This window comes from Chlorocebus sabaeus, chromosome X (assembly GCF_047675955.1).
Source record: "Chlorocebus sabaeus isolate Y175 chromosome X, mChlSab1.0.hap1, whole genome shotgun sequence".
Lineage (NCBI taxonomy): Eukaryota > Metazoa > Chordata > Mammalia > Primates > Cercopithecidae > Chlorocebus > Chlorocebus sabaeus.
The window spans coordinates 136,269,138-136,291,978 of record NC_132933.1 but is presented as its reverse complement, the minus strand read 5'-3'; the positions used below and the strand labels follow the sequence as shown (position 1 = coordinate 136,291,978).

Below are 22,841 nucleotides of genomic sequence, written 5' to 3'. Positions count from 1 at the left end.
CCCACACTGGGGCTGCCAGGGAACAGAGAAATATGCTTCTGAGATGCACAACTGCCCTCCTGCTTTGAAGTTCATTTGTGAGTCACTAAGACCAGGTAAACAGACATTAAACGGGGAACCAGTTCAAATATAAAGGAGAGAACCATGGATTCAAAAGAACTGAGTGTGAATCAGGATTCTCTCTCCCAGTCCAAGTTCATCTCCAGAAGCATCGGTAACTCACAAAACAGCCCAATGAACAGGTAGTCATGCAGATCAAATGCGGAGGAGCATTCAGTGTGTTCTACTGAGGCCAGCCCAAGGGACAAGCTTACTAGGGAGAGGAATGCCCAGAGCAGAGGGTCAGTGAGGGTAAGGGAGATGGGAAGAGGGAGAATCAGGGCCCTCCAAGGATGCTGGAAGGGGCAGGGGTGAGTCTCCACCACCCAGAGTGTGGGGCACCTGCAGTCACATGAGCGACATCTGACGTCTTGTAAAATAAACAACATGGGAAACTTACTTAATATTGAATTTTCAGTTTTGAAAACAGTTCTTCTTATTCCCAGTCTCATTGTTCCTCCCAAATTGCCAGGGTTGTGCTCAGGCATATCAATCACCTTAGAAAACAAAACAAGTCCAGTTTTGCCATCTTGTAAAAATGTCATTTCCCAAATTTCAAGCTTTACTTTTTTTTTTTTTTTTTTTTTGAGACGGAGTCTCGCTCTGTCACCCAGGCTGGAGTGCAGTGGCCCGCTCTCTGCTCACTGCAAGCTCCGCCTCCCGGGTTCGCGCAATTCTCCTGCCTCAGCCTCCCGAGCAGCTGGGACTACAGGCGCCCGCCACCTCGCCCGGCTTATTTTTTTGTATTTTTAGTAGAGACGGGGTTTCACCATGTTAGCCAGGATGGTCTCGATCTCCTGACCTCGTGATCCGCCCGTCTCGGCCTCCCAAAGTGCTGGGATTACAGGCTTGAGCCACCGCGCCCGGCCTCAAGCTTTACTTTTAAAGGAATGATCATTGGGTAAGCATGGTCCCTAAACTATAACATTTGATCAGTCTTTCCAATGATCATGTTCAAATACAGGCATGATGTAGACACACCGCACATTGTACTTCCTTTCCATCTGCTTCTCATCTTTCATTTAAATCACTTATAAATAATGTATCAGGAGCATCTTGATGATGTCCCTCCTGCCATTACTCAAACTGTCAGTTCCAAGTAGTCCTCCCACTTCAATATCTGGATTGCTGAGGCCTCCCACATCAGTGTTCACATCTTTCGTGATAACCCTCTTCCCACTGCCCAGTGCATTCCCTAAAGATTTTCCATAAGCAAATCTATCAGTACTTGTACTGTGGAAAGGTATATCAAAAGAACCTATTTATAGAAAACCATTAGAGGGATTCCAAGAAAGAAGAGAGAAAGAGAGAAACAGAGAAAGAGAAAGAAAGAAAGAAAGAAAGAAAGAAAGAAAGAAAAGAAAAGAAAAGAAAAGAAAAGAAAAGAAAAGAAAAGAAAAGAAAAGAAAAGAAAAGAAAAGAAAAGAAAGAAGGAAGGAAGGAAGGAAGGAAGGAAGGAAGGAAGGAAGGAAGGAAGGAAGGAAGATGAGACAAAAGAGAAGAAAAGGAAAAGAAAAGAAAAAAGAAAAAGAAAAAGTAGTATCATCCAGTCTAGCACACTCTGTGGGTAAGAAACTTAAGTGGCATCCTTGATCGCTCCCTCTCCCTCATAGCCACTCTGTCAAGTCCTATGGATTCACCCCCTCCAAAATTCCCGCATCCATCCACTTCTCTCCAGCCCTCCCCCAGGCTACAGCAATGGCTCACTGACTGGCCACTCAACATTCCCATGGCCCCAGCACACCCTGCCTACTACAGGCAGAGTGGTCCATTCACACAGCAAATCTTAGTGCGGCATTTTTTCTTGCTTGAAACCCTTGACCTCATGGTATCGGGCCAGCCTAACCCTCCAGCCTTATCTTATATTCCCTGCCCCTCTCATCCTGAGAGCTGGTTCTTTGAGTTTTTCAACTGCATCTCCTTTCTTCCTGCCATGGTGACTTGGCACATGCTGTGCCTTCTGCCTGGACAATCTCCTCCCATTCCTCAAATGAAACCATCCTTAACCCTGAAATCTTAGCTGAACTATCCAACATCAGCCACTCCAGGGGCTGGTATTTCTGGGAACCGTAGCTGAGTCAGGGTCCTCTATCTGTGTCCTCACAGAACAAGGTTCTTCCCCATCCCTGCCCTTCTCTCAGTTTGTGTCTGGCGAGTGCTTTGTGGGAGAGACAGTCAATCTTTGAGAGCCGGAGTGGCTTTATGTTTATGACCGCAATCACACCGCAGAAATTGAGAAACAGGTGATTTTTATGAAAAGCTTGTCTCATAATTCATCCGTTTTCTCCGTTCTGTTCACTATGATCTCATGGTTTCATTTCATCTTCTTTTCTAAAGTTGTTAGAACAGACTACAGTTGGGTGAGTCAACCTGTTCTAATGGAATTGCTTGAGCTTCCCTCTCATAAAACCTTTCATTTGTTGTTGTTGTTGTTTTTTCCATACTGTAATTGCCACATATTGCTCTACAGGAATCTTTGACAACTGGAATTTTCTGAGGTAAAAAATTCCCAAGAAAATGTCTGATCTTATCAGTGCCCCAGAACTTTCTGAGCCATCTGAACCCAGTGTCCCGAGCTTGCTCCAAGAGTTACTTCAGGGAAAGGGTGGAGAAGAAACTTGATGACCTCCCTTGTTAGATGGAGTGCTCAATTCTCAAGTGCTCTTGGCCTTGGCATCTTGTTCCTATCTTTGGTTGGCTAATTATGGCTAGGTTAAGTATTACTGGGGTGAGGTGAGAGAGGGCATTCCTTCTGGCTGATGAAGCTGAGTTGCACATAAATGCCTGGCCTCTCTATGTATTCTCTAAATCAGGTAAGACTGCACTACCTGCCACAGATTCAGAAGTCCTACGTGTATTCAGAGCCTGAACTTCCATTTAAGTTTCAGACAACCTGAACCATCCAGGCAGACTACAGGGATAACCTCCCCTAATTTCTTGATAGAAGTACACTATGACTCTTCAGTCTACCCTTCCTCACTGTGTTGGGTTCCAATACCCAAGAAGAGTCTCTACATGTAGTTTGTTCAGTTACTGGCAAGGTTGGTATTCAAGAAATATTCTGGTGTGAAGCATTGAGATTAGAGTAAAATTAGCCAACTAAGAACAGGAGGCCAGGTGCAGTGGCTCATGCCTGCGATCCCAACACTTTGGGAGACCAAGGCAGACAGATCACTTGAGCCAGAAGTTCAAGACCAGCCTGGACAACATGGTCTCTACAAAAAAATACAAAAATTAGCTGGGTGTGGTGACACAGGCTGCAGTCCCAGCTATTCAGGAGGCTGAGGTGGAAAGATTGCTTGAGCCTAGGAGGCAGAGGTTGCAGTGAGCTATGATCACACCACTGCACTCCAGCCTGGGCAACAAAGCAAGACCTTGTCTCAAAAATGTGAAGAAAAAGAACAGGAAACCTGCCTTACTGCTTACTTGGGATGAACTTGACAAGCACTTTAAGACCAGAAAATATTTCCAAAAGTCAAGTGTAGGGGGTTGGGAGGTGGGAGGTGGGGAGAGAAGGAAAATGCAGTAGGCATAGGGGCTGCCTAAGAGCATTAAAAACTCCTTGAACAAAGTGAGAGAAGTCTAAAAAGTCCTCAAAGAATACTATGAGATTATTTAGCAACATGGAGACAAACACTAGGAGAAAGAGCTAGAAGAAGCTAAAGAGTGGTAGAGAGGGAGTGAGGATTAATGACTTTGTCATTATAGACTTTTCAGAACTGTTGGCTTTTTAAACTTTGCACATAGTATTTTACCAATGAAAATACAAGTTTAAGTCATCAAGAGTAAAATGTAGTATTTAGGCCTTACACTAGGGTATTAGTTCACATTATCCCTGGTGTTTTCAGAAGTAATAAACACTACCTTCTCCTGAAATGATAGCACAGAAAGAAAATCCAAGGTATAAACGCCACTGTGATCCTCTGATTAAAACATGCTAGTGTAGGAACCATTGGAGAATGCAAAAAATGCTAGAGAAGAGGTGGGAAGCAGGTGAAAATAGGTCTCCAGTACCAAATGTTGCCCTGAACATCAGTGAAAGGAGAAAAGCAGGGAGAGAATTGATAGGCAAGTCACTGATGGAGTAAGGGGACGGGAGGGTTCTGTGTGGACCTAGCTTAGGAGGTCTCATCTGGGAATCACCATTGCATACTCAGGCAAAGAAGAACACCGCCAGGCACCAGCTGGTGGAACCCCAACACTCAGGAAGGGGAAGGTCAGGGGAGGGCAGAGACTATGGTGCCCAAGCCTGACACACCAGCTGTCTTGCAGAGTTATCAGATGATCCTACAAGATGATGATGGGTGGCTGCCTCTTGGGTTATAAGCAACCTGATTCAGCAGCAAAAATTAACAAAAATGTCTTTCTTCCCTGCATTCCTTCTACTAAAAGCCTGAGAGACAGAAGAACATCACAGCTTCAAAACATACCTATTTTATCATTACTGGGGTGGTTAAAGAAATAATCTCAAATATGCCTTAGATTTAACACCAACATTTCCAAAATACTCTAGATCTAGATGCATCTGAAAGGAAAACGCATCTTCCATTGCAAAAGGATTGCCTTTGCTTCCTCTAATTCAGCCTAAATACTGGCTGTCATCTGATCCCCAGATCTGCTCTCTGTTGGAACTGAGCCATATAGCACAAGAAAAATAAGAAAGGATCAATAGCCGGGCGCGGTGGCTCAAGCCTGTAATCCCAGCACTTTGGGAGGCCGAGACGGGCGGATCACAAGGTCAGGAGATCGAGACCATCCTGGCTAACATGGTGAAACCCCGTCTCTACTAAAAAAATACAAAAAACTAGCTGGGCGAGGTGGCGGGCGCCTGTAGTCCCAGCTACTAGGCAGGCTGAGGCAGGAGAATGGCATGAACCCGGGAGGTGGAGCTTGCAGTGAGCTGAGATCCGGCCACTGCACTCCAGCTTGGGTGACAGAGCGAGACTCCGTCTCAAAAAAAAAAAAAAAAAAAAAAAAAAAAAAAAAAAAGAAAGGATCAGGAGATGTAAAAGCAGCATGTAAGGATAAATATGGCACTAATTAACCTTTACCGATGTTTTCTGCAGCCCATAATAAAAGCGTAATGAGTTCAAGACTTTACAGCATCCCAAGTGCCTTAAACAACAAAGTCTACAGGAGTGAGGTTCTCTTAGCAACAGTGAAATTCCTGACGGGACCTACCTGACCTGCCCTGGTAAGCCCAGCTTTCCTCTTGTTCCTTATCTTTGAATATTTCACCTGGAGACAAAGGGAAAGCCTACTCACCAGCAGCTATTTCTATTTCCAGACTCTTAGGCAACACACAGCAATTTCCTCTAGCATTTTTTCTTTCCATTTTGTAGCATCGGGGTTTCATCATGTTGCCCAGGCTGGTCTTGAATTCCTGGGCTGAAGCAATCCGCCCGCCTTGGCCTCCCAAAGTGCTGGAATTATAGGCATGAGCCACCACGCCTGGCCTCCTGTAGTATTCTTTTTTTTTTTTTTTTTTGAGACGGAGTCTGGCTCTGTCGCCCAGGCTGGAGTGCAGTGGCCGGATCTCAGCTCACTGCAAGCTCCGCCTCCCGGGTTTACGCCATTCTCCTGCCTCAGCCTCCCGAGTAGCTGGGACTACAGGCGCCGCCACCACGCCCGGCTAGTTTTTTGTATTTTTTTAGTAGAGATGGGGTTTCACCGTGTTAGCCAGGATGGTCTCGATCTCCTGACCTCGTGATCCGCCCGCCTCGGCCTCCCAAAGTGCTGGGATTACAGGCTTGAGCCACCGCGCCCGGCCTTCCTGTAGTATTCTTTACAAGTATTCTCCAACTCATTCCTTTCCTACTACTCATTAGGTTTTCAAGCCTGATTCTGATTTTGATTATAAGTCATATCCAAGCTGTACATAAAGTATCAAGCAGTTTTACATCAGCATTACTTTCTCTAATGTTGGGTTACACTGCTAGCTCCAGCAGCCTCCATCCCTACAGACTAAACCTAAACTCTTCTGGGTGGCTCTCAGGTCCTACCTCACACAGGAGCCCAGACTAGCCATGCCCTCCTCGTGTATTCTAACCTGTAGCTTCTACCTCAGCTAGCTGGGGCCATTGTCAATGACACCTCCACTCTCCTATCCACCACCATACTACACATGGACCGCCTCCTTCTCTACTTTTTCCAAGATGCCTTCTCTCTCCCATTCCTCAGGCTTTAGGGGCCCCCTCCAGTTCCCCTTACTGCTTCATAATTAATGCCATTGTTATGCTCAGCCTACCAAATAAATAACCTATACATTGTCAATTCATTTTCAGTAACTCATTATAGGAGACTGAATAATGCCTCCCCTACCCCAAAGCTATCCACATCCTAGTCCCTGAAACCTATGAATCTGTGGCAAAAGGGACTTGCAGATGTGATTAAGTTGAGGATTTTTTTTTTTTTTTTTCTTTTTGAGACAGGATCTCACTCTGTCTCTAAGGCTGGGGTGCAGTGGCATGATCACAGCTCATTACAGCCTCTGACTCCTGGCTTCAAGTGATCCTCCCACCTCAGTCTTCCAAGTAGATGGGGCCACAGGTGCATACCACCATGTCTGGCAAATTTTTTGGTATTTTTTTGTAGAGATGGGATTTCGCCATGTTGCCCAGGCTGGTCTTGAACTCCTGGCTTCAAATGATCCTCCAGCCTTGGCCTCCCAAAGTGCTGGGATTACAGGAATAAGCCACCATGCCCAGCCTGTAAATTGAGGCTCTGGAGGAGGGAAGATTCTGGATTATCAGGGTGGGCCCAGTGTAATCACAAAGGCTCGTAAAAGAGGGAGGCAGGAGGGTCAGGGTCAGAAAAGGGGATATGACCACAAAGCAGAGACCAGAGAGACTGGAAGATGCTATGCTGCTGGCTTTGAAGATGGAGGACGGCCATGTGCAAGTGGCCTCTAGAAGCCGGAAAAAGCAAGGAAATGGATTCTCTCCTACGCCCTCCAGAAGGAACACTGCCCTGCCAACCCACTTTATATCTCTGACTTCCAGAAGAAATGTGTATGTGTTTCAAGTCACTGCGTTTGTGGTAATTCGTTACAACAACCATAGGAATCTAATACCGTTATTTACTACAAACAGCTTTAACTTCCTCTATTATTTCATAAATGCATCTCCTCTCAAAAATTAAGTATAGGCTCATCAAGCACAAGGGTTAGATCTTTTTATTTTCCATCTCCACCGAGGAGTTCAACACAGTGTCAAGTTCAGATCAAGTACTCAATAATGGAATCTCCCAGTGTTTTAAATGTATTAAAAACTAACAAAGGAGACTAAGGGATGGGTCAGTGGGCCAGAGAGTAGCAGAGGTGTGTCTGAGATACTTATGGATGTCCCAAGTTGCAGGTAAGTCACTTCAGCAGACGGGAAGGGAGGGATGGTGCCCTGCTCAGAGGCCGAGTACACACTATGCCCAGTCCTGCCTGACAGAGTCCTGCCTCTAACCTAAAGCAGTTTTTTTTTTCCCATTTCTGACTTCCAACCTGCGTTGTGTCACCAAGTAGTGTGAGAATGGAATCTACAATGGGGAAACCAATGAGCAGTCCCGTAAGTACATATGTATTTTTCCAGTCTTTTAAACTTGTTTTTTTCCCCACTGGTAAAAGAAGGCTGCTATGGTTTGAATGCATTCCCCAAAGTTGATGTGTTGCAAGCTTAATCCCCAGTGCAACAGTGTTGAGAGTTGGAACCTTTAAGAAGCAATTAAGTTATAAGGGCTCTGCCCCCATGAATGGATTAATGCCATTATCATTGGAATAGTTAGTTATCAATGGGAATGGGTTCCTGGTAAAAGGATGAGTTCAGTCCCCTTCCCTCTCTCTCACCCATGTGATACCTTCCACCACATGATGACATAGCAAGAAGGCCCTCACAAGATACCAGCACCTTGAACTTGGACTTCCCAGCCACCCTCCAGAACTGTGAGGAAATAAATTTCTTTTCTTTATAAATTAGCCAGTCTCAGGTACTCTGTTATAGCAGCTCAAAACAGACAAAAGCCTATATCATTTTCATCAGGAAAAGAACTTTCTTACACCTCAGAAAAGAACCTTCTTATACCTCCAGATGTAAACAAAACACTTAAGTGTGATACAACTTGTGGTCCTAATGTTAACATACAATGGTTGTCCTCAGAGAAGCCCTTCTCCTGGGAGGGGCATGTGGCATGGTGGTTGAGGGTGCAGGCTGGGCCTGAACTTGAATCCCAGCTCTACTACTGACCAGCAATGTGACCTTGAGCAGGTCCTTGGATGTCTCTACAGACTGGGGGGACCAACAGCATCCACTTCATAAACTGGCAGCAAGGATTTGAGGCCCTGGGAGTTGGATGCCTAGGTCAGCACACTGCCCATGGTAAAAATATGCCCTCAAGAAGCATAGGCTATGGTCAGGAGGCCTCTGGGAACTCAACTGCTGAAGGTGAGCACAGGCTGACCCAAAAGAAGTGAGCCTCACAGCCCAGGCAAAGGTTGGAAGTGAACTTTGTCTGAAGGTCCAGGGAAGGTAGACACCAGGTCAGGTGACAAGCAAGCTATACTTTCTGGGAAAGTTGCGTTTGAGTATTCAAGTTCTCTTTTAAACTTCTGGATCAAAGATAGTAAGAACCAATGGATAGGATTTCACACCCATTTTGTTTCGCAGGGACCAGGTACTAACACTGTACCCTCTTCCTGAAGGTGCTTTTCAAGATACTCCGTGCTGTCAACTTCAAGCAGAATAACCCACAGAAGCCTGTGGTGCCCAGAGCTCTTAAAATATGTTACTCTTGGCTTTCCTAGGAAAAATTAAGTCTGTCCAAAGATCAAACAATAGAACAGTGAGGTGATAAATAACCTTTGCCTCTCCATTTTTCCAGTACCACCCTTGTGCCTGACATTTTCCCCCCTTCTCTAGTTTCAAAACGCACTCTTGTGAACACACCCTGTATTTATCACTTGTCTCCATACATTTTTAGTTAATGTTTCACGAGAGTATCTATTAGTGGATTTTTCATGTTTCCAAGTGCAAGTTTACCCTCACGCTTTTAAGTCTATGGGTAAAGAGAAAAATAAGAGACAAGAGATGTGACTGGTAGAAGTGAACAAGTAAAAACTTAAGAAGCCCCACAGGCTGTTTTTCAGGTTCGAGTTTTGCTAGCATTGGCTGCAAGTATAAATTCTGACAATAGGCAGCATTGGGCCCTTTTTTTTTTTTTTTTTAAGACAAAGTTTCACTCTTGTTGCCCATGCTGGAGTGCAATGGCACGATCTCGGCTCAACGCAACCTCCACCTCCAGGGTTCAAGCAATTCTCCTGCCTCAGCCTCCCGAGTAACTGGGATTACAAGCCTGCACCACCATGCCTGGCTAATTTTTGTATTTTTAGTAGAGATGAGGTTTCTCCATGTTGGTCAGGCTGGTCTCAAACTCCTGACCTCAGGTGATCTGCCCACCTCGGCATCCCAAAGTGCTGAGATTACAGGCATGAGCCACCGTGCCCGGCCACACTGGGCCAATTCTAATCAGAAGTTGTCCCTTGAAATAAGAGATTTGTAGCCTAAAAGACTATTAACCAATACTGCTCCAAAAGTTTTTCTTAGAGATAATTTACATATATACATACACACATGTCATATGTAATATATGGGTGTGTTATATAGAACATGTTATCTTTCATCAAATGTATCGTTACTAAGATGACATATAGTTATTAAAATCATTTCTTCAATACAGATGCAGTGGCTCACGCCTATAATCCCAGCACTTTGGGAGACTGAGGCGGGCAGATCATTTGAGCCCAGGAGTTGGAGACCATCCTGGGCAACACGGCAAAACCCATGTTGTATTTCTCTACAAGAAATACAAAAAAAAAAAAAAATTATCTGGGCGTGGTGGTGCATGCCTGTAGTCCCAGCTACTTGGAAGGCTGACGTAGGAGGATCACCTGAGCCCAGGGAGGTTGAGGCTGCAGTGAGCTGTGTTTGCACCACTGCACTCCAACCTGAGTGACACAGTGAAGCGGCCTCAAAAAAACAAACAAAAAAACCAGATGCAAGAAATGTAATAATCGCCCCATTTGATTTTAGCTCACAAGTGGTAATTTGAGAGAAAAGATGATTTAAGATGCTATTCAACAACTGGGGAGATTTGACACGGGCTACGATAATGGCATTGTGGTTACATAGGAGAATGTCTTCGTCCTTAGGAGACAGATGCTGAGGTGTTTAGGGGGGAAGCATCTGGATGTTTGTAATTCATTCTCAAATGACTCAGGGGCGGAGGAAAGTGTCTGTCCAGAGAAAGAGAAAGCAAATGTGGAGATGTTAGCAATTAGTGAATCTAGTTGAATGGCAGACTGGCGTTCATTGCACTATTCTTGCCACTTTTCTGTAGATTTGAAATATTTTTTAAAAGATGTTAAAAAAAAGATAGTTCTTGTTATGATTAAGCACAAAAGCCTACTTCCTCCCAGGAAAACAGAACATATGTGTAAAAACACTGGCAATTTTCTAAAATCTTGATTAAAATGCATTGCCAAAATCAGAATATTTTTGTGTAAAATCTTATAACTAAAAATAAAACGCCTGTCTTTACTCCAACCAGTGAGTTAATACATATTCTATATTGGTACATAGCAGAGTCAAAGAATCCGTAATAAAAACAAGAAGAATATATACAAGACAGCAAAGACGCATGGAATGATAAATGCTCAAGATTGGCGGGAAGCTTTTAAGGAATTCTATTAGATTTCCCATTTGTTCTCCAATGTAAATAAGGCCCTAGAATTTTAGAGCTGAGAAACATCAGGGAGCAATACAGTCCCAATAGTTCAGTCCTCAGTTTGTAGGTGATATAAGGCAGAGTCAGAGAAAATTATTTAAGTGTGGAAGTGTACAAGTGTTTCAAAGCTGTAAAGTGCTCTTAAAATCCACCTGGAACCCCTTCCTGTGAGTTACAATCAGCATTAGATCAATGTCCCTTGGAAATGTCCTACTTATTTCATGGAACTCTTTCCAGTAGAAATCAATTTCCTTGGCAATTTTAAATCACGGCAGTTCCAAAAAGTTTGAAGTATTTCCAATTGAACAAGAGTAAGTCAAGTGTTCTCACAAGTTTTTCGAATGGTAACAAAATATATTTGGTAAGGAAAAGGATAATGAGAAATAAAAAGCAGACATGGGACCAACAAATAATAAAAGAACTGAAAAAATGACCATGTTACTCAATATTTTGATTTGCAAAATAAAACCACAAAGTACTGAGTATCTTCTTTCCACTTCTTAAACCTGCTTCTGAAGCAATACTTCCATTCATTCAGTCATGTATTCAAATATTTAAACTGCTAATATGTAAAGACATCAGAAGGACTTCAACGGCCATACTGTAACTTTTTAAACTATGTAATATTGTCCTTCTATGACAGCATTTTTTCTTTTTTACAGACAGGATCTCACTCTGTCACTCAGGCTGGAGTGCAGTGGCACAATCATGGCTCACTCTTGCCTCAACCTCCCAGGCTCAAGGAATCCTCTCACCTCAGCCTCTACAGTAGCTGGGACTACAGGCATGTACCACCACACCTGGCTGATTTTTTAAATTTTTCAGTAGAGATGAGGTCTTGCTATGTTGACCAGGCTGGTATCAAACTCCTCACCTCAAGCCATCCTCCTGCCTCAGCCTCCCAAAGTGCTGGGATTACAGGCATGAGCTACTGAACAGGGCAGCATTTTTTTTTTTTGGATATGAAGAAAGTTATTTTTTAAAGTCTAAATATGCAACTAAATTGAAAATAATCCTCTATATCTAAGCTTTATGAAATGTGAACTGTGAGCAAATATCATAATTATACATTGGAGGGAAAACATAATCTCAGGGGAAAAAAATTCAAGCTGACACTTAGGACTCTGAACCATGAAGCAACCGTTGAGATGGACCTTTATTGGATCTTGCCCTTAATTATGGATGGAGTTCATGCAGTCTTAAGCCTGGGTGTCAAAAACCATTAATAATTACCCTTAAATGGCCAACAAAAGGATATTTTCATAATCAGGGTGGTGTGCCTGTAAAGACTATATAAGTCTCACGATTCTGCTCAGCTTTTCAAACTCCTCTTTGATTCTTCTAGCTGTTTCACTATTGGGCGACCAGGTTAGTGTGATTTTGGTACTACCTAGAGCTCCTTCTGTTTGCATTAATACTCTGCTTCCTTTCAGAATTGTGTGAAAGATAATGGTCTGGGGAGAAGGTGAGTTTATGCCATCTGAAGATATTCCCTGTAATTTAGAAGCTAGAAGCTGTGGTCAAGTATTCTTGAAGACCACAGCCTGCAGAGTACAGATCAGGTACATAAAAAGTGAAGAATGCCATTAATTGCTAATGAAAATCTTTGGCTCCAGGGACCATCCCCCCATCTCCTAACAGATATACTCTAAGAACAGACATTCAACATACTATTTAAGATGTTTTTTTTTGTTGTTGTTGTTGTTTTTTTTTTGCGACGGAGGCTCGCTCTGTCGCCCAGGCTGGAGTGCACTGGCATCGCACTCACTGCAACCTCTGCCTCCCGGGTTCAAGCGATTCTCCTGCCTCAGTCTTCCAAGTAGTTGGGACTACAGGCACGTGCCACCACACCCGGCTAATTTTGGTATAGAGACAGGGTCTCACCATGTTGGCCAGGCTTCCACGGTCTCGAACTCCTGACCTCAAGCGATCCACCCTCCTCGGCCTCCCAAAGTGCTGGGATTACAGGCATGAGCTACCATACCCGGCCTAAGATGCTTATTTTTAAAACATGTTGGCAGTTACTGATGTCATTCCCACCCCAACGTCCTCTTTTCCTTATTCTTCCCCATTTATGCCAAGGAAATGGCCCAATGGCACTAAAATCCTGCTGACAACCCTCAGCACAAAACTCTGCTTCAGCTTTTTGGTAAGTTTTATTTTCTTCCCAATTTATAGGGCACCAGAATGAGTACTAAAAGGTCTCCTGAGGAACTGAAGAGGATTTTTGAAAAATATGCAGCCAAAGAAGGTGATCCAGACCAGTTGTCAAAGGATGAACTGAAGCTATTAATTCAGGCTGAATTCCCCAGTTTACTCAAAGTAAGTGGCCATCCGCAGAGCCCGCTTAATGGGACTGATGGTGGGAGGGGAGGGAGGGGAAAGGACTCTGGTAAAGCTTTATAGGGACCATCGCTTGAGGGAGGACACGTGCAGGTGGGCTTTCTTCCCCTTAAGTCAGGCCACATTTCAGAAGGCAAGCTCTCAGAAAACAAGGGCCAAGCCTTCTATCCCTCCCGCAGCCTCAGCACAGGACTCTGCAGGACTAGCCATGGTAAACGGAAGCAATGCCAAATTATGCCTGGAAGACCCACAAGTCACCAAGCAAACCCACTAAGGCCTTCAGCAAGGATTCAGTAATTCTGTGCCAGGCTTTAGGAAAACAAAGAGGATTGCAAAAATAGTGTTAGCTGGCCTTGGATGGGCTTCATTTTTATATGTAAAACCCCTCAACAAGACCAACATTTACTTAGCAGTCTGTTAGGAAAACCCACTGACAAATTGCCTTGTCAGCACTCATTTATATTTCAAAAGCATTTAAATTTGTGTTCATCACTTAAATTTGTGTTAATGAGGCAACCATGCATTTCTAAACAACTTTCAAGAAAGGACTAAATTTCCTGGGCCATAAAGTTTCACATCAAAATCGCCCCAGAGTTGTCAAAATCAAAATGTATTCAAGGCAACAGAGTGGAGAGAAGAGCTGATCCTCCTCTCTCCAATATACAGTACTTTCCTTTTGCTAAAGAAAAAACTGACTGAGTACATTTGCTAAAGATGGTAAGGCAACTCACTCCAGGAGGGCCATGGCGATCCATACTGAAATAGGTTCTTGCCATGGGGAGAGAGATTGGGCTCAACTCCTAAATGGACAAGTGGGGGTTTATGATCATGGAACAGGATGGGGGTCCAATGGATGGAAAATTACCAGGGAAATACCCAGGATAAGGAGTTTCTGGTGAAATTGCCTTGATAGGATTCTAGCTGAAGGCAGGCCAGGTGATCAGATATTAAGGGTGGTCAGATACAAGGACAGAGAGGGAAGCCCAAGGTCGGGTCTAGTCAAGCAGGGGACTCAAAGGAGAAAGTCATTGTCATTTTGCAATTAAAAGCCATCTTCACAACAGAAATGATATGCAATTGTTTTTATGACTCAGTCACTATTTAGCTCTAACTTCAGGAGAGAACATTTCTTCAAATATTTTAACCAGCTCTCCAGATTTTAACCAGAAATGTCCCTTCTGCCAATATGACAATTGGAAAGACTTCTGTTTTTAATACTAAAAAGAAAAAAAGCTGAATTCAATGACCCTATAATCTGATATTTTCTCATTTTCTTATAGCTGAAATATAGAAGAACTTGTAAAAACAGTTAAAATCACTAGCAGAAAAATGGACTTTTTAATTAAAAAGCAAAACAAGTTAGTGAGACATTTTAAATTTTTTAAAAACCCTTTATTTTTTTCTAAAAGGAAGAAAAATAATCATCTAACAGGAAAGCCTAGGCCATGTACTCAAACAAGTTAACTCAAAAGGTAATATAAGTAACTTTTTCTATACTTTATGTCCTTCCTACAAAAAGTACATAAGACATAATCTGGAACAAGGTAGGAAGACAAATGGTAAGTTCTGAAAGTGTACTTACATGTACCTGATTATATTTCCATAAGGTTTCCATTACTAAGGTTTTCCACCATACTCTGTTTACATATATCATCACCATGTATGGTTTAGAATCTAGTAAAGGCTTCAGGAAAACAGTGTTTCATATTCATAAATCAAAGGCTGAATAAGTAACTTACAGTTTGGTCTTGTAATCAAAGCAAAGTGCTGAGTGTTTTTGTAGGAATCTTAGGGGTTAAAACAGATCTTCCATAGAGATGTGTTGCACCTAATTGTGAATCTACTTAGCACTACTGGGCTGTATGCTTAAAAATGATTAAGAGCATAAATTCAATGTTATGTGTTTTTTACCACAATTTATATATACATATACGTAATATAGTCTAATTTGAAACTGACAAACTGAACTGTTATTTCAATCGGTTTTCTAAGTAGTATTTTGCACAGATAGACTCCTACCTGAAAATCCAAGTAGTAATGGCTTTAAGGTTAGAGTTTTATGGTAGAGACAAAAATTAAGTCCGCTTAAGACAGTGCAGGAAGTTCAGTAGTCAAAAAGCCTGCACACGATCTCACATGACATCTCAAGCAGTGGTTCTCCAAGTGTGGTCCCAGAGCAACAGCATTGGCACCACCTGGGAAGCTGTTGAAACTATAGATTCTCCAGCCTGGACAACATAGCAAGACCTTGTCTCTACTAAAAATTTTCAAAAATTAGCCGGGTGTGATGGTGCATGCCTTTAGTCCCAACTACTTGGGAGGCTGAGGCAGGAGGATCATCTGAGCCCAAGAGGTGGAAGCTGCAGTGAGCTGTGATCATGCCACTGCACTCCAGCCTGGGTGACAGAGCAAGACCTTGTGTACAGATTCTCAGGCCCCACCCCAGGCCTAGTGAGTCAGAAACTCTGGAGGTGGGGCTGGCAATCTGTATTTGCTAAGGCCAGCACGCCTATCGTGTGATTCTGATGCATGCTAAAGCATGGGAAGCATTGAGCCAAAGTCATTTTGCATAACTCAGCGTTTGGGAAAAACTGGGCAGTGGTTAGTTAAGGGGTTGAGCTCTGGAGTCAATGTGTGGACCCCAACCCCTCTGCTAACCAGCTGTGGACGCTCAAGCAAGTGACCGGCTATCTCTGAGCCTGTTTCCCCACCTGTAAAGTAGATCTCCCTCATAGCATGGTCGAAAGGATTATAGAAGGAGCCCTCCCAGCCTGCTGCCTCATGTAATATGTCAGCCCTAGCCCTGGAGCAGGAGACAAACCCAGCTCCCAGGAAAACCTTGGGGCAGGGGTCCTCAACTGTTTGTGCACCATGGGCAATCCAGTGAAGCCCAAAGATCCCTTCTCAGAAGAATGTTTTTAGAGGCATAAAGAAAAAGACCCAAGATTACACAAGAAAACAACTGTATTAAAATACACATTGTATTAAAATAATAAATGTGTGATATGGGCGGGGGGGAAGGTAGCCAGTTCTATGACACAGAGCAACATGACAGCTAGAGCTGGTCTCCCTCTGTTAGCTATTAGATGCATGTCACTGGAAACCTGGGCTGCCGCCTTCGCACACAGACCCAAGGCCTCTGATTTCTGAGAATGTGTAGCAGTAACTGATTCATTTTTTCTCCCCTCCCCTGTCCCATTCTTTTTTTTATCTAAAACAGGGTCCAAACACCCTAGATGATCTCTTTCAAGAACTGGACAAGAATGGAGATGGAGAAGTTAGTTTTGAAGAATTCCAAGTATTAGTAAAAAAGATATCCCAGTGAAGGAGAAAACAAAATAGAGCCCTGAGCACTGAAGGAAGAGCGCCTGTGCTGTGGTTTTATCCTATGTGGAATCCCCCAAAGTCTCTGGTTTAATTCTTTGCAATTATAATGATCTGGCTGTGAGGGTCAGTTATTATTAATAAAGAAATTATTAGACATACCTTACTTTGTTAAGTACTGACCCTCATAACATAATAGACTTGAAAGTGACCTTAGTCTGATTCAACTAATTCTATAGATTTAAAAGAGAGAGAGAGAGGGAGGCTGAGGCAGGAAGAACACTTGAACCCCGGAGGTCAAGGTTGCAGTGAGCCATGATCACACCATTGCACTCCAGCCTGGACCACAGAGGGAGACCCCGTCTTAAAAAAAAAAAAGAAAGAAAGAAATGTGAGGGCCAAGATAGCTCTGTGATCCTGCCCAAAACTACAAAGATGGTGTGGGAGACCTGAAAAGAATCCAGAAATGCCAAACCAACTCCCTTGCTCCACTTTTCTTCCAGAATCACCCTGTTGCTTGCTCTCCTTCCTTAACTCCTCAGTGCTCGGGTCATCTCCAATTTGAGATCGTGATCTCACACTATCCACCAGCGAGTGAGAAAAACACTTCACAAACAGACACTTGATATCATGCTATCTCCCAGACCTCACTGTGCTTTCTTAATGAATGACCCTACAGAAGGAACACAGGACCTAGAGGCGGCCCCACTCATCACTGACCGGGTGGCCTCGCGTCTACCAGCCTAACGCTGTGGTTCTGGCATGTGACGTGTAATATAAAAGATCACAGGAAGACCTTGGGCCCTCTCAACTCTTGGCATCCTGTATCCTGACAAAACAGCCAGCCCTCAAGTTCAAGTTCCACTTTTTGTGTCCAGCTGGGGGATGCAGGGGGTGAAGTGACGACAGTGGGGAATATGGAGGCACGAAGCGCAGAGGAGGGAAGGGAACTTTCTGCTACCCCTTACCAGATAAGAGTTCAAATGTTAACTTCAAGTTTGTCCAAGTTACCAATGGCTCAAGCTGACCCCAATAGCCTGGTCACAGCAGTGCCCCAGAAGCTAGATTTTTATTTCTTCTTTATCCTCGCAACTCTCCTCCACAAAACACCCATGAAGTATTAAAGTATCAGTATTGGGTCCCATTGCCTTTGAACGGTCTCTCTCAACCTTTCTTATTTTCTTTTTTTTTTTTTTTGAGACAGAGTCTTGCTCTATCGCCCAGGCTGGAGTGCAGTGGTATGATCTTGGCTCACTGCAACTTCCGCTTCCTGGGCTCAAGCAATTCTCCTGCCTCTCAGCCTCCCAAGTAACTGGGATTATAGGCGTGTGCCCCCACACCCAGCTAATTTTTGTACTTTTAGCAGAGACAGGGTTTTACTATGTTGGCCAGGCTGGTCTCAAACTCCTGACCTCAGGTGATCTGCCAGCCTCAGCCTCCCAAAGTGCTAGGATTACAGGTCACACCCAGCCTCTCTCAACCTTTCTTAAGCCATTATCACCCTCCTAAGGAGCCTTGTTAAACACTTGTTTCTAATCGCCACCCTCCAGGAAATTTTAACTCCAGAGATGCCTTGTGCATCTGTTTATGTGCTGTATGCATATCTGTGCTTTAGACATGAAGTTTTTTTTAACCCCACTGCTGCCCTCCCCACCAAAAACCCAATTGTAACCCCCTTGGGAGTGACATGATATGCTTTTGAACAATGTTCTTCAAGCCGTTTATTATTTTTACCTCACTCTCTAGAGCCCAGACTGCCACACTATACACTTCCTGTAGTTGACATCAGAAACATATCGGATCATTTCCGCTATACAGCCCTACCCTCAAACTGAAAATCACTGCCTGCAAAGTACTGCCTTTGACTTATTTTCAGTTTTAGGGATTGTTTGTGTTTTTTTGCTTTTTGTTGTTGTTGTTTTCGGTTTTGTTTTTTGTTTTTTGTTTGTTTCTGTTTTTTTGATAGGGTCTTGCTCAGTAGCCCAGGCTGGAGTGCATTGGCATTTTCAGGGCTCACTGCAGTCTTGACCTCCTGGGCTCAAGGGATCCTCCCACCTCAGTCTCCCAAGTAGCTGGGACTACAGGCATGTGCTACTATGCCTGGCTAATTTTTATTTTTTTACTTTTTGTAGAGACAGGGGTCTCCCTGTGTCGCCCAGGCTGGTCTCAAACTCGTAGGCTCAAGCAATCCACCCACCTTCATCTCCCAAAGTGCTGGGATTACAGGCATGAGCCACCATGCCTGGCCTTTTTTTTTTTTTTTTTTTTTTTAATCCAATGAACTTGAATGTGTATGCTGGGTTCTTCTGTCAAGTTGGCTGCTGTCATTTTTCCAGAAGCTGGATGACTCTCTGAAGTGGGCAGAGGAGCACATACCCACACTCCCACCTCATCTACCCATAAAAGGCTGGGCAGGGCCAGGCTTCTCTCTGGGGTGTTTGAGCTCAGAGAGAGAGAAGTCGCGGTTGATGTAAGCACAGGGGTGGTGGGGACAGGGTGACCAAAGTGAATTGCGCACAAGATGAGTAGCTGGTATATAGTGACTTGGAAGGCAAGGTGCTTGAGATTTCCTGGAAGATCTCTGCAAGTGCACAGTAGAAACTATTATCATTGGTTACGTACTTCAAGAGGACTGGGCAGATGGCGGGGGCAGGAATGAGAGAGCTACTACTCACTTGACAAACTCTTGGACATTTTGATTTCTGAGTCATATGGATGTGTGTCCTATCAAAAAGAATAAATGAAGCCGGGCGCGGTGGCTCACGCCTGTAATCCCAGCACTTTGGGAGGCCGAGGCGGGCGGATCACGAGGTCAGGAGATCGAGACCATCCTGGCTAACACGGTGAAACCCCGTCTCTACTGAAAATGCAAAAAATTAGCCGGGCGAGGTGGCGGGCGCCTGTAGTCCCGGCTACCCGGGAGGCTGAGGCAGGAGAATGGCGTGAACCCGGGAGGCGGAGCTTGCAGTGAGCCGAGATCGCACCACTGCACTCCAGCCTGGGCGACTGAGCCAGACTCCGTCTCAAAAAAAAAAAAAAAAAAAAAAAAAAGAATAAATGAAAATGTTCAATGGTAAGAGAACACTTTGTAAATCTCTGGCTGTTCTGGCTGCTGCTCTTTGTGATTAGCCTCTCAGCACTCTTATTTGGAACCATCTGAAAAATACAACTATCTAAATTTTGGGAGGAGAGTATACTTGTGGAGATTTGGGAAGAAAGAAAATAAGTATGGAAGTTTCCCCTAATAATAAAATGAAATTCATTGGAAGCCATTTCAAACATTTAGAAAGCTAACTAGAAAAATAGAAAAGTGGCTAGGCGCAGTGGCTCACGCCTGTAATCCCACCACTTTGGGAGGCCAAGGCAGGTGGATCGCTTGAGTCTAATAGTTCAAGACTAGCCTGGGCAACATGACGAAACTCTACAAAAAATACAAAAATTAGCCAGGCATAGTGGCGCACACCTACAATCCCAGTTACTCGGGAGGCTGAGGCAGGAGGATTACCTGAGCCCAGGAGGTGGAGGTTGCAGTGAGCCAAGATTGTGCCATTGCACTCCAGTCCAGTCTGGGTGACAGAGCAAGACTCTATCTCAAAAAAAAAAAAAAGTGATTTCTAACTCACCAAGAAACAGAGGAGATTTTTATAAACAGTTGAGGGACCATTTAAATACAATTTGTATCATTCTAACTCAACACAAGAGCATTCTCATGGTACTAAAACTCTTAAATATTTCTAATGACTCATTACATTCCACTATACAGATACCCCATAATAGTCTTAACTATTTCCCCATTGTGGGGCATTTAGATTGTTGTCATTTCCGATTCTTCCAAATGTTATGATGAGTAGACTGTTGTCATTGCTAATTCTTCTAAATGTAATGAGTACCTATTCATATTTCTGTCAACATTTCCGATTTCCTTAGGAGAATTTCTGAGAAGTAAATGTCTGAGTCAGAGGGTATGGATGTTTGTATGGTTTGTCAAACAGACCACCTAACTGATTTCCCAAAAGGTTGTATGGATTCATAACTCTACAGGCAGGAAGGAGAATGCCAGCTTCACTCCCCAGAGAGCATTTGCTGGTCTCATTTTAACAACTGTTTTGTTCATGATGGTGCACATTTTTTATCTGTTGCTGGTTGTAATAAGAATCCCTTACTATTTCACCATGAAGTTGACTGTCAGCTATTGCTTTGTGAAAGATACTCTTCTTCTTCTTCAAGAAGCACTGGTCTCTTCCTAGTTCATTGTGAGACTACGGGCACCAGGTTTTGATATTGAGCATGTATGACGCTACACGGTTTCTCTCTTTTGTTCAATCAATATAATGTGTTAATTTAATTCCAGGATAAACATACTACCCAGTCATGATCATTCTTTAATGCTGTTAAATTGGATGTTCTAATATTTTATTTGAGATTTTTCACATCTTCATTCCTAACCAACGTTAGTCTATGGTTTGGGTTTTTATTATTTGCGGTGTGTGTTTTGTTCGGTTCTAATACCTAGCTCATGCTAGCTTCTCATTTTAGCCTAGGTTCGTTCTAGGTATCAATTAGCCCCTCGCAGAGTTAATATACATTATCTATTTCAATTCCAACATATATAAAGTACCTATTATGGGCAAGGCACTATACGAGATGCCATGAGAGATACAAATTTCCAGACCTCTGAGATTCTAAGTCAGTAAGTCTGGGACCAGGTCAGGGGAAGGATTCCTCAGAAAAGTAGCATTTCAACTGCACTTTGTAGACAGAACCTTGAGGGGAGCATGCAGGAAAGGGGCAGCAGTGGGCATTCAGAGAGAGGGAAAATAGCCCGAGCAAACACATCATGCCAAATGCAAGGCCATTCAGAGAACGCGCACACCATGTTTGGGGTGGAATGTCAAGTATGAGGAATGAAGAGGGCACACCCGCTTCAGATCATGAAAGTCTTTGGTCGCCATACTGAGTCCACCCAAGGTCACAAAGGGAGTAAGAAGGTGTAGGAGTCACAGAATGACCAAAAACAAACAAAAAAAATTGTATATATTCAAGGTGTACAACAAGGTATTTTCATCTATGTATACACTGTGGGAGGATTACCAGAAGCAAGCTAACATATTCATCACTTCACATAGTTACCGTTGTGTGTGTGTGATGAGGGCAATGAAGATCTACTCTCTTAGCAAATTTCAGCCTCCCAAAGTGCTGGGATTACAGTATTATTAACTATGGTCCTCATGCTGTACATTAATATAACTGCAAGTTTGTGCCCTTTGACCAACATCTCCCCATTTTTCCCACTCCCGTTTCACCCCGGTAATATCACTCTACCCTCGGCTTCTACTTTGATTGTTTTAGATGCCACATATAAGTGAGATTATACAGTATTTGTCCTTCTGTGCCTGGGTTATTAACATAATGTCCTCCAGGGTCATCCATGTTGTTGCAAATGGCAGAATTTCCTTCTTTTTTGAAGCTAAGTAGTACACACCCCACATTTTCCATTTTCTTTATGAACACTTAGATTGATTATGTATCTTGGTTATTATGAATAATGCTGCAACAAACATGAGTGCAGATATCTCTTGAACATACTAGTTTCATATCTTTTGGTATGTTTTGGATACCCAGTAGTGGGGTAGGTGGATCATATGGTAGTTCTATTTTTAATTTTTTGAGGCACCTCCACACTATTTTCCATAATAGCAATGCCAATTTACATTCCCACCAAGAGTTTGCAAGGGTTCCCTTTCAGGAGAATTTTTCTTTCTTTCTTTCTTTCTTTTTTTTTTAAGACAGAGTCGTACTCTGTCACCCAGGCTAGAGTGCAGTGGCATGATCATGGCTCACTGCAGCCTCGACCTCAGGTTCAGGTGATCCTCCCATCTCAGCATCCTGAGTAGCTGGAACTACAGGTGCACACCACCATGCCCAGTTAACTTTTAAATTTATTTTTTATTATTTATTTATTATTTTTTGAGACGGAGTCTTGCTCTGTCACCAGGCTGGAGTGCAGTCACACGATCTCAGCTCCCTACAACCTCCACCTCCCGGGTTCACGCAATTCCCCTGCCTCAGCCTCCTGAGCAGCTGGGACTACAGGCAGCTGGGACTACAGGCACATGCCACCATGCCCGGCTAATTTTTTTGTATTTTAGTAGACACAGGGTTTCACTATGTTGGCCAGGATGGTCTCAATCTCCTGACCTCGTGATCCACCTGCCTCAGCCTCCCAAAGTGCCAGGATTACTTTTTTATTTTTTTGTAGACATGAGGTATCGCCATGTTGACCAGGCTGGTCTTGAACTCCTGGGCTT

At 43.5% G+C, this 22,841-nt stretch overlaps 2 protein-coding genes across 7 annotated transcripts in view; one reads left to right on the top strand and one right to left on the bottom strand.

The window, feature by feature from the left end:
• Positions 1-22,841, bottom strand: part of CTPS2 (CTP synthase 2) — a 121,155-nt gene that overhangs the window by 46,225 nt on the left and 52,089 nt on the right. For all 6 annotated transcript variants that reach the window (XM_073013860.1, XM_007991131.3, XM_007991130.3 and 3 more), the window contains one exon: positions 500-596. In XM_073013860.1, coding sequence (XP_072869961.1) covers positions 500-596 — 97 coding nt within the window. The remainder of the gene's footprint in view (positions 1-499; positions 597-22,841) is intronic.
• S100G (S100 calcium binding protein G) lies at positions 13,054-16,558 on the top strand. Its single transcript, XM_007991128.3, has 2 exons — positions 13,054-13,188; positions 16,430-16,558. Exons 1-2 carry the CDS (start codon positions 13,054-13,056, stop codon positions 16,532-16,534), a joined length of 240 nt encoding a protein of 79 aa, XP_007989319.1. The 3' UTR covers positions 16,535-16,558.

Coding starts and splice junctions, on each gene's coding strand:
- S100G (XM_007991128.3), top strand. CDS start 13,054: ATGAGTACTAAAAGGTCTCCTGAGGAACTGAAGAGGATTTTTGAAAAA. Junction 13,189..16,429: donor AATTCCCCAGTTTACTCAAA/GTAAGTGGCCAT, acceptor TATCTAAAACAG/GGTCCAAACACCCTAGATGA.